At 34.8% G+C, this 11,362-nt stretch overlaps 1 protein-coding gene across 1 annotated transcript in view; it reads left to right on the top strand.

Moving 5' to 3' along the window:
* Nucleotides 1–372: 372 nt before the first annotated feature.
* The window catches only part of DYNC2LI1 (dynein, cytoplasmic 2, light intermediate chain 1), a 21,690-nt gene continuing 10,700 nt past the window's right edge, over nucleotides 373–11,362 (top strand). Inside the window, 8 exon segments of the mRNA XM_009325323.1 lie at nucleotides 373–486; nucleotides 1,739–1,773; nucleotides 2,175–2,244; nucleotides 3,279–3,367; nucleotides 5,552–5,738; nucleotides 8,223–8,291; nucleotides 9,676–9,753; nucleotides 11,344–11,362. Coding sequence (XP_009323598.1) covers nucleotides 469–486; nucleotides 1,739–1,773; nucleotides 2,175–2,244; nucleotides 3,279–3,367; nucleotides 5,552–5,738; nucleotides 8,223–8,291; nucleotides 9,676–9,753; nucleotides 11,344–11,362 — 565 coding nt within the window. The 5' untranslated portion in view covers nucleotides 373–468.

Here is an 11,362-nt window from a genome sequence, read left to right on the forward strand (position 1 = left end):
CCCCCGTGGCCAGCGAACGGTCCAGAGGCTGCCAGCCTGACCTGCAGGGTGCTGTGAAAAGCCTTAATCGTTAGAAAACCTTTTAAAGGTGTCTTAGACGTACTCAAAGCTTCCTGCCACGCAGCTGGTATTTACGCAGCGTGTGCAGCAAATGGCTGTTGGGGTTACCTGAGGAATTTCACTTTACCTGGCTTTGTTAGGAGAAGTACTTCGACAAGCAGAGGGCATGTGATGTGAAATAATAATAATAATAAATAATAATAACAAACTGTAATACCCTTCATTTATCCATTAGATTTTTCCAGGAATTACGGTCGAGTGTCCATTGTTTTTCTCTAATGACACTCTTATTTTGTTTTTCCAACTAGTGATACTTTATGGGATCTTGCTATAGCTGAAGTAGAGAAGAGAGAAAACGCTGACGATGATGGCAAGCGTGTGGAAGTTTGGGAAAAATCACTATTATTTATGGGAAACAAAAATGGGGTAACGCTAAATACTGTACAATTCTGTGCTTTTCGAACATAGTTTTTGTCAGGGAAAATATCTGATGTTTTCAGACATTAAGGTCCACTTAATTCTTCTAAAGACAAAATATGTCGTGTTCTGATTCTGCAGAGAGTGGGCATTCCACAGAGGGTGGACCAATTAGACATTATTACAATTCAGAATTTCAAGTTTATGGTTTGGAGAGTCAAAACTTCAACCAGTGTTATCGATGATGTGCTACTTCTTTCAGGTTTGGCTTCATTAATTTCTGTAAAAGTGACTGCCGGAAATAATGCTACTCTTTAATTGTCTGACATGTCAAATTTCCCCTTGTAAAGGTTTAACTGGTAACAATGCAATTTATGTGCATTGATACCAGTTTTGTTGTAGGTAGAGGCCTTGACATCCTGCTATGAATTGTGTCTGTATTGTCAGACCTATTTGAATATGCCTCATCAGTGATTGCAAACTCGTGATTCCACATGCCTAAGATTGTTTTAACTCATTGTCCCATAAGTTTGACTATTAGTAATTTCATATTTTTCATTTGTTAGCATTTATTTGTAAAGTAAATAAGGAAATACTCGCCTTTTTGACCAAGTGAGTCATGTTTTTAAGAATACAGTTTTTATTTTAGAAGGATTGGTACATGTGCAAGCTTTTAATCAGCAATTTTTAAAACACCTTTTCCAGAGAAAATACAATGACTTTTCAGATTTACCTGAAATTCACTGATTTTTGAGATAGGAAAGGACACAGGAGCAAACTGTAGAAGTGCTAGCCCCTTCAGTGTGGCATGGTACTCAGTGTCTGAATTTCAGCAGTGTAAAGACATATTTTTCTGTATGTTTATTTGTATTTTAAGCATTCTTTCTATTTCCATCTCATCAGTAATAATTTAATTCCAGTGGAAACCAAACATTACATAAATGTATTATTAATAATTAAAAACTGTTGAACAGTTAACAGAGTTGGCCAGGTTGATCACTAATGTCTAATTTTAAGCACACTATTCCTATTACTGTATTTGTCATCTCTCGGTTTATAATTATAATAATGGTAGTGTAACTTGATTCTGACAGAAAGTTGGCAGTTCCGTTTCCACTATAAGGCTACAAACAATTACATGAGTTTACACTTTTCCGGTACTTTATTATTGGAACGTTAAATGAGTGAGTTTCATTTAGCGATACAACTTTTATGCTTTAATGACAGTACAGTAGGGTTCTTCTTTGTTTTTAATTTCCAGGGAAAGACCACTATTATACTGAGGTGTCTTGAGAGGTATGTGTTAAATTTTTAAAAGTAGTTTTCAACTGTGGATTAGAATTTTACATAAATAGTTATATTGTGTGATAATTCATAATATATGTATACAGGTGTTGTATTCTGTGACCAGTTGATCACTTATGGATAAACTTATTTCCCTTCATTACTACCTGTCATCTGACCCCTTCAGTCCTTCTTCTCCAGTGTTAGAGAGCTTAAATGGCCATCTATTGAGGTTGGTGCTGCTACTTCTCCTGTCTTCAGCAGCTGAGACCTGTTGTCTTAAAGTGTCCTCTCTGTACTGCTGTTTCTAAGCCAAATTCTGAACTGACTGATAAATATAATTTAGTAACTGTAGAATTAACTCTCCTTACTTAGAGGATCTTGACAAAATGACGTTATTTTTCCTTGCATAGGGAAGAGATTCCAAAGCCAACATTAGCCTTGGAATATACTTTTGGAAGAAGGGCAAGGAGACACAATACAGTGAGTATCCAGAAAGTATAGTTTACCGTATCTTTTTATATATATACACACACACACATATAAACAGAATATGTTTTATTTTTATGTATAAGAATCTTAGGGGGTTTAGCTTATTGTTTGTGAAACAAAAAGGTTTTTTTAATATAATTTTATTTAAATTAGCTATCTTAATTTTGTATTTTAATCTGTAATATGTTTTTCCCTCTCACTAAACCACAGCAGATCAGAGACCAAAGTATAACACAAAGCAATCAATCAGATTCATCTATAAAAACTACCTTGTCTGTCGTGTTTGAGTGCTTTTATTTTCCCATTGTAACATAGTATGCATGCCTTTAACTTTGTCTTTAAAATGCAAAAATGAGTACAAACCGATGAAGATACTTTACAAACAGTTCTATGAGAGAAGCAGTCATCTTAGAGGATGTTAACCCAAAAATTTAATTATGATTTATATGTCCATATTGCTAGATTTTGCACTGCAAATTCTGTTAACAGAAATACCGAACCCATTCCCATCACAGCACAATACTGCCCAGCAGCAATAACTACTGCTGCAGGTAATTGTTTTTTCTGTTACTGAAGCAGGGAGTGGAAAATCTGATTCTGAAAGATAAAAATCACTTAAAACCTTTCCCAGAAACTAAACATGAAGGTAGAGATTCATTACTTTTCCAGTTGCAAACTTCTCAAAAAGCATTAGTCCTGAGCTGCAATAAACAGAAAGAAAGGGAAGAGAACCTGATTTTTTTTTTAATGTTTATCATTAATCATGCTTCTTCCTGACTTTTTTACTTTACCGTGGTCATTTATCAAGACAGTTGTAGGCATGCCAGGAGTCTTTCGTAAGTGTTGTATGGGATTTCTTGAACATGGGAAGTTTTTTATTTGGTTTTGTTTTTCGGAAAATACTAGTGAAATAATATATGTTCTTGTTCTGAGTTATTTGCATGAAAAGCCAGTTTATCAGATGAGATCTTCTCTTGGTGTTGCATGGAAGCACACGTTTCTAACATAAAGAAACTCTTTTACAGCCTAAAGACATAGCTCATTTTTGGGAACTAGGTGGTGGAACCTCATTACTGGAACTGATTCGAATACCAATCACTAGCAACAACGTAAGGTAAGTGAATTCCAAAGTTAATTTCAGCTTTCCTTCAAACATAAGTAAACCTCTAGACCTTTTATTGTGGAAAACTCTTTCAAAATGTAAGATGGAACACTTATGATTTTTTTCTAAAAATCATTGTAATACCACTGATACTTTGCTTTGACCTTCCTTTTCACGGTTCTCTCCTAATAAGCCAAGTTCTTAGCAATCTCCAACAACAACAGAAAGCGATAACATGAAGGAAATAGGCTGGCCTTAAGTAGATAGAACAAGAAATACAGAAAAAGAGAAGACATAGTATCTTCATGCTCAATGAAAGAGCAGAAAAAGCAACATGGGGGCATTCAAAAAATAAAATCTTGCTTCCTACTTCTGTATGCAAACATAAATGCTATCTCTGTGAGGGGCCGTACTTTTGGGTGAAAAATAAGGCCAAAAATTGTGACTAAAAAAAAAAATCTGGATTTTTGGGAAATGAAGTGACCATCTGATGAGACGAAGATCATACAAAAGAGATGATGTTTCTGAGGGGGACTAAAACTATTGAAATTATTTGAAGACAAAAGAAAACAGGAATTTAGAGAGAATTAAGAGAACGTAGTGAGAAAAATCCATAAAAGTGATGGAATGGCATAGGAAGAAGAAATGCATGAAGAGTTGCATGAAGAAATGAGAAGGTGACGGTGGGTGCATTTTATGTTTTTTCTGGTTAGGGAAGACGGAGTGGAAAGTGGAAGGGGAGAAAAGGATCAAAAGATACGTTTTGTATTATGATGCATTGCTTTATTCCTTTGGTAGTGAGCTTTAATGTCTGGGGGCGGGGGGGGGAAGGAAATGAAAAAGGCCTCATACAATTTTTATCATGTACATCTGCTACTGTTTTGGCTATTGAGATAATGCCATTATGTAGTGAGAGACTAAGACAGAAGGAATAAAAAAAATACTTCTGGCATGTGAAGCTTTTTGTTTCTAGAAGAGCTTGGGGGGAAAAATCAGCTATCATTTTTCAGCTATTGTCTAAATGAACTTAACTGAGCTCCATCTCCATCAGTCTTTTCTTCCCTTTTTACTGATAAGGGATCTTCTGATGTGGATGATCTTAAGATTCTTTGATGGGGTAGCAACATTGTTCTGTAAGACCACTTCTGTTCATAAGGCAATATTTTAACGTGCTCGTCAAAAATTCTACCATTTCAACTTAAGTATAGGTGCTTTTCACTGGTTTTCTCATCTGTCTGGAGTCAAGCAATTTGCTTATTTTAAAGTTCCATGAACTATATCTAGTTTCACCGAGAGACTTTTCACCAGATTTTTTTCCCCATGGCATTTTAACGTGAAATTGGACATTCACTTTGCTTTGTAGTCTTTCTAACACCACTCTGGTCTGGAATCCCCTTTTTCAAGTCAGGATGGAATGTGAAAGAATGATTGCATCCATTCAAATGGCTGCATTTGCGATGTTCTTCTTTACAGTTGCACTTTAATGCAGTTAGAGTTTTGGGAGGCAGGGTTTTGGAAGGAGAGGAGTTTATGGGTAAAACATTTCTCATCATGATCCACCTTTAAAAGCCTGGTAATTGCTAAATATGTCTTGAATACTCTGACTTCTTCCATTTATCTTTCAGAAGACTGGAAGATACACACATTTGAGGTTCCAGCTAACTGGCACGGTCCATGGCACAGAATATTGCCCTTAACCAGTTTTTTCCATTTCATATTACAAAAGAATAATGGAAGTATAGAACTTTCTAATACATTAATGGTTAGGAAAGATCCTAACCATTTGCTAACGCTGCTTCATCTGGGATGGTAGAGTTATGAGGTGGCAGGGATACATGACAGTAGAAGTGCCCAGTCATACAGGAAGAAGGAGCTAAATGGGCTCAGGATATTTGCGTATTTTACTGCTTTGAAACAAAGTCTCCAGAAACAAAGTTTGATATATACAATCCCCCCAAAACCTCTGATGGAAAGTTGCCAAAGTAGTAGTTCTGAACAAGAGACAAGGGAAAGGTTTCTTCAGAGCTGAGAGTATCCTCAAAAGCCATCTTCCTTTGCTGTCACATTTAATTCTATCTTAGCATTTGTATTTTCACATTTGTCGCTTTCAGCATTTGTACTACAGGTATGGTTGTATATGAAAATGTTAATTGTCTCATGCACTAAAGATTTGACCAAATAATGCCTTTTTAATAGGTCATTTGCTGTAGTTCTTGTATTGGATCTGTCCAAACCTAACGAACTCTGGACTACTATAGAGAAACTTCTGCAGGTCACCAGGAACCATGTGAACAAAATTTTAACCAAACTGGAAAAGACAAATCCTGAAGTAGCTACTGAAATTAAACAGAGGATGCGGAACAATCTGCAGAGGGATCATCCAGTAAGTTACTTCTAATATTTTCTCCAGATGTCACAGGCCTTTATACAGTTAAAGATAATGCTTTTGAAAATCATAAACAACTCTTTTAGATTTTTATGCATGACTGAAAATCCATTTGACGTAGATGAACCTGTTCACTGGAAAATTATAGCAATTTAATAAAAATTCAATAAGAGCAGAAACAAGGAAAGAAGGTTTCTTATATCTTTTTGTTAGATATCTAATGTGATTGTTATGGCATGTTACACCAATCAAAAGAAATAGTTTTAGAGTAGCAGTTTGCTTCCCCCCCATCTTTTTAAAAGGAAGATGAAAACTAGAATGTACAAAAGTCATCTAGCAAGAGACTAGCTGAAGGTACAAATTTAAGCAAAGAATATAGTTGTAACAGCCATCAACATGACTATATACTTTGCATTTATTTAAACGTCTATCACAAACTCAATGTCTTTTGATAATCTGACAACTAATTAAATTATAAAGTTTCAGAAATGTTAACATCAGTCCTTTAAACATAATTGCTAACTAAATCTCTGGAAAAGCTAAACTAGATTATGCGCAAGAGAAGTGAAAAGTCATTGTGCATTAAACCTCTGCAAATGTTGTGTGTATATAATGCATAAATAAGTATTCAACAATTCAAAGACTTGGCACATAAATCTAGTTACTGTAACTTCTATAAAATGCTGCAATACAGCAAATGCTTATATGGCTCAAACATTTAAAAGTAACTTAAAATTTATGAGAAAGCAACATATGCAACACTCAGTAGATTTAGAGTATAGGGTTTGAGATCTGCTGGATTATGATTTTGTTTTTTACTTTTAGAGAAGGTAATTCACAAAAAGAAAATGCCTACAAGCACACTTGGCAATAAATCATGACCACAGTGTCAAGTTTAAATATAGGGGCTTACATACCAGAAAACTGCAAGCTTTTTTCAATAAGTAAAAAGAATAATGCCATTAATTGCTAAGAAGAGGCGGCTTGTTGTACTTGTCCTGTAGGGAACACAATTATACCTTCTAAACTAGAATTTCAATTCAGCCTTCATTATCAAAACCAGAAAGGATGCAAACAAAATGTTGTGTTACTCCTCGGTTCTCTTCTTACTTTCATCATTGTTCAAGAAAAAATTATGTCAATTTTGTGGGAGGAAATACTGTCTTTTATAGTCAGAGTAAATGACGGTTTACGCAGATTTTTATTTGCCTTTTTATAGCTAAACATATTTTTATGATAAACAGGAATTGGTGAGGTTCTTGGAGGTTTTTTTAATGTTTGGATATATTCCATTGGCCTGGATAAAGTATCATTGGCTATGATGATAAAGCATATCAATTGCAGACCTTGTTTAAAAAGGCTGGATGCACCTAAAGTAGTCCATAATAAAAAAATTAATTCCATAGTCAAAAGATGAATAGGGTTCAGTATGCCAGTTGTAATGTTTCTGATGTCATCCTGAATTCATTTTTTCTTAGTTAAGAAACTAAATCTAATTTTTTTTCAGTTCTATATTCTATACACCCAGTTTTAAGTTATGATCATTTTGCTCAAAGCTTTTGTCTTGACAGTGTATGAGTGAAACCATTTTTTTTTTCCTCTCAAAGTAGAGGATTGTGCAGTATGTGCAGCTTCTTGCTAATATACTGTCATTTAACCTGTATGTGAAATAACCGGCTTTAGAAGGGAACAGTTAGGTCAACCTGTGCTACAACACATCTCTTTTCTACTCTGCTGCAACCAAAGCAGCTGGACTAAATAATTGCGTGAACACGAGGGGATTGTCTCATTTCATATGGACTACAGGAAAACCTTTCAGATAACTTGAGAATTATTGTAATCTACTTATTAACACTTTTGTCAGAAGTTAGCTATTTAACAGTTAAATCTACACCCCCAGAGCTGTTTTTGTCCACTGATATTGATTTGCATTTTCATGGTTGTTAGGTGAGGCTTCCTCTTTCTGCTGATAGCAAACATTTGAAAATCACATTAAATATTTTTTAAGAATTTGGAAAATGTGATGTGGGGAGGACAAATGTGTGACGCAAGAAAATCATTCAGCTTAATTTTCTTGAGCTTTTGTCTGTATTACTTTGGATATGATGCAAGGAGAGGGAGTGTGTCAAAAAGCCAGTTCTACTAATCCAATCTGGCGGTTGTTCTGTGTATATATGAAGTTTTTCCTCTCTTCCCTTCCCATCTGATGTTGGAGCTGGAGTATATAGTGTAAGAGCCCTTTTACGCCAGTAAGTGTTCTGACTGCTCAGGGGGATTATTTCCTGACCATTTATGAAGAAAATGAGAAAATTGTAGAATATGGTATGGATATTGCATCAAAGTTTATTCATCTAACGTAAGGTTTTGAAAAAATAGAGCTTGTCTTCTGTGAATTAATTTTAACCCCTTTCAGTTGTTTTAACAGTTGCAATCTTCTACAGTTTGTTTACACTGCTTAACTGTCGTATATCTGTTTAATAGGATTATGACTTAGTTGACCCTTTTCCAATACCCTTGGTGATAATTGGAAGCAAATATGATATTTTTCATGTAAGTAATACTTAATGTATTTTTTAAATAATTAAAAGATAACTGGTAAAGATTCTATATACTAAAATCTTGGTAATATGATAGTAATCATTTGAACAAAAGTACGTCCAGTCAGCCTTTTACCACAAAAAAATCTTGCCTTCCGTAATGCTGTTGGACGGAATACTGTCATTCCTTCACAAAACACTCCCAAACTGAGATTTTTGAGATGTACTTGGAAAGTGTTGAGGTATAAGTTGCTGCAGACCAAAGAGGAAAGCAAAAAAAAAACCAAAACATCATGTTGATGACTTTCTTTTATAATGAGAGAAATCCGGCTCCGTGTGTCCCTTCTGACAGCAGCTCTAAGTTTATGGCAGTGAAAGAGGGGCATCTCTCAAGTCAGCTGGTCAGATTTTTTTGGTAGCTGTGGCAGTACGAACAGTAAACTATCATTTCAGTCTGGAACTTTTTTTTTTTAAGTACCTCTTAAGTTTTCAGAGACAAGTGAGTAATTGCATCTTTTAGGGGGGAGAGGAAAGAAATGTCATAGTACTGCTGGATTTTCTCCCAGGGCGTTAAAAATCCAAACAAATGCATACTCAATTTTCAAGCAGCACTTGCTCATGAGAAACTAGAACAGTATGTTTGATTTTTTAGCTGCCGTGCTGGCAGCCTGTGCTTCTTTGGATGACTAAGTAGTGCACTGATACTTGGCTGACTCTTTGAGTTACTGAATTCTTTACTAACGAGGTACTGTGCCTTCTTTCATACCGAGACTTTATGCGGAGCCATGACCTCTTTAAAATTCAGTGACTCTCATGTAATAAGCACAAAATAACAGCCTGATTCCATTGGGGTCTATGGACAGCCTCCTGCAGGCTTCACTGGGACCAGGTTTTCACCAATTTTATCCAGGGAAGGCCATCTGTGTCATATTAAAGAAACATTCATGAAAAGGTGGTTTTATGCACCTTTCAAATCTTGCAGGTATTAGACTTTAGAGAGCATATACCCAAAGTTTTACTGAAAGTTGAATATCTTCACAAAAAGAAAAAATCCTTATTCTTCTGGTAGGCGGTATTTCTACTTTTAAAAATTTAAAACAAAATGAAACAAATTAATTGGAAATGGAATACACATTCCCAATTAAGAAACTTTTTCTGGACTAACATATTGCCTGAATTAGGCTCCCTCTGTAAAAAAGAAACAAAGGGAAATTGTGACATTTCTTTTCAGAGTAGGCTGTTACTGATTCTGTCTTAAGATATAATTATGCTGACAGCTGAAAACCTCATATATTGTAGCCTAAGTGCATTGCAGTTTATACAAAAAATGAAAAGTTCTAGCTGTAATATTTTGTTTTTTGTTTCTTACATATATGTTCCAATATCAACTTTTTTAGGAGTTTGACTCTGAAATGAGGAAAATCATAAGCAAGACACTTCGATTTGTTTCACATTATTATGGAGCATCATTAGTGGTGTGTATATTCACTTTCTAACTAAGGATAGAGAAGATGAGCAATATTTGTGTTACAAAACAATATTTAAAAAAATAGAAATGTAAAACTCCTAGAGAAAATGGGATTTAATTGGTTTTACAGTAGCTTTCTTCATAAGCTAATCTGTCAAATGGGTTACAGGTATTGGCAGGGGATGGTTGGATATACCTTATGAATAAGCAAACTGCATAATTCCCAGTATCAGCAAAAACTAAATAAAAATAGTTATCTGTTAGCCAACTCAGTTTCTGTATTGAGTTTACTGCACATCTGACAAAAGTTTTTTGGTACGAGAAAGGAGGACGGGGAAAAAGTGATCGCCCTAGATAGAATTAGAGAACTGGCCGTTTTGGTAGAAGCATGAACTTACGTCTAGTGACCTGGTTTCGGTAGATTTAAAAACTTAGATCCAAGGGCTTGTCTTCACAGCAGTTTAAACATACCAGATTATCACACTTACAGTGCTGAAGAATAAAGGCAGGGATTTTTTTACAGTAATGAGTAGGAACTGCCAACCGTGAGGACAATGCAGTATTTATGTGGGTATATAAATTGGTTTTGAGTTTGGCTGGTCATCTCCTGAGTAAAGACAAAAACATGCATGCTGAGGTTCACAATCCAAAAAAGCTGCCTCTTGAGCTCTCTCTACATCAGAACATGGTTCTAATTGTATCAACCATCATTTATGTAATAAATAATACTTAATAGTGGCTTATTTTGATTACCAAACAACTAATGTTTGTTTTAAATTGTTACAATCACAGCATGTCCTTTTGCATCCATGTAAAATTGTACAGCTTTTGTACTTTGACATGTGAATTCATCTTTTGTTAATTAAGAATACAACTGTCTTGATCTAAAAAAAATTTTTTTAAAAAGAGTATTTAAGCATTGTTGTAATTAAAAATGAAGAACTAGGAGCCTAAAACTCTGGCAGCTAAATCCTGATTGCCATTGAAATGAGTGGGAGAAACTTCATTTCCCACAGTAGGGATCTGACTTCTTTCTCAAAGACGTGAATCTGTTAGGATACAAAAGCCCTTAGACAGGGCTTAGGATACAAAATTCCTTAGACAGGAATAAGCGCACTGTTTGAGAGGATATTCTGGGAGCTGCTTTCTGATAAATCTGTACCAGTTCTGCCACTATCAAGCTGCTTTTATGATGTGTGAACAGTTTTAGTTATTAATTACATTTCTAAATATTTATGGTATTCTGGATAATTTTTAATGTATTTTAAAATCTTAATAACTCGTTAGTCTTGGGCAAAAAATTTGTGTCTACGTGCGTACTTCAAAAGTTGTGAATCAATATTTTAAAATTTATTCTTTAATCTTTATGCTATTTTTCATTTAATCTTTCTTGATCTATCTATTCAGTCACAAATACATTCATGTTTTGGAAAGGGAGGGTGAGATTTTTATTGTAGTAAATTCAGTGCACATATACGAAATCTATTGAGATCAGGTATTAGCCAAGCTCTATCTGAAATCCTCTATGCAGATGACATAATGTAATATTTCTATGATGGAAGATCATAATGTATATTTTGTTTTCCGATTCATTTAGTTTACCAGTAAATCTGAAG

Source organism: Pygoscelis adeliae, unplaced genomic scaffold (genome assembly GCF_000699105.1).
Source record: "Pygoscelis adeliae isolate BGI_AS28 unplaced genomic scaffold, ASM69910v1 Scaffold96, whole genome shotgun sequence".
In the NCBI taxonomy this organism is placed as follows: domain Eukaryota; kingdom Metazoa; phylum Chordata; class Aves; order Sphenisciformes; family Spheniscidae; genus Pygoscelis; species Pygoscelis adeliae.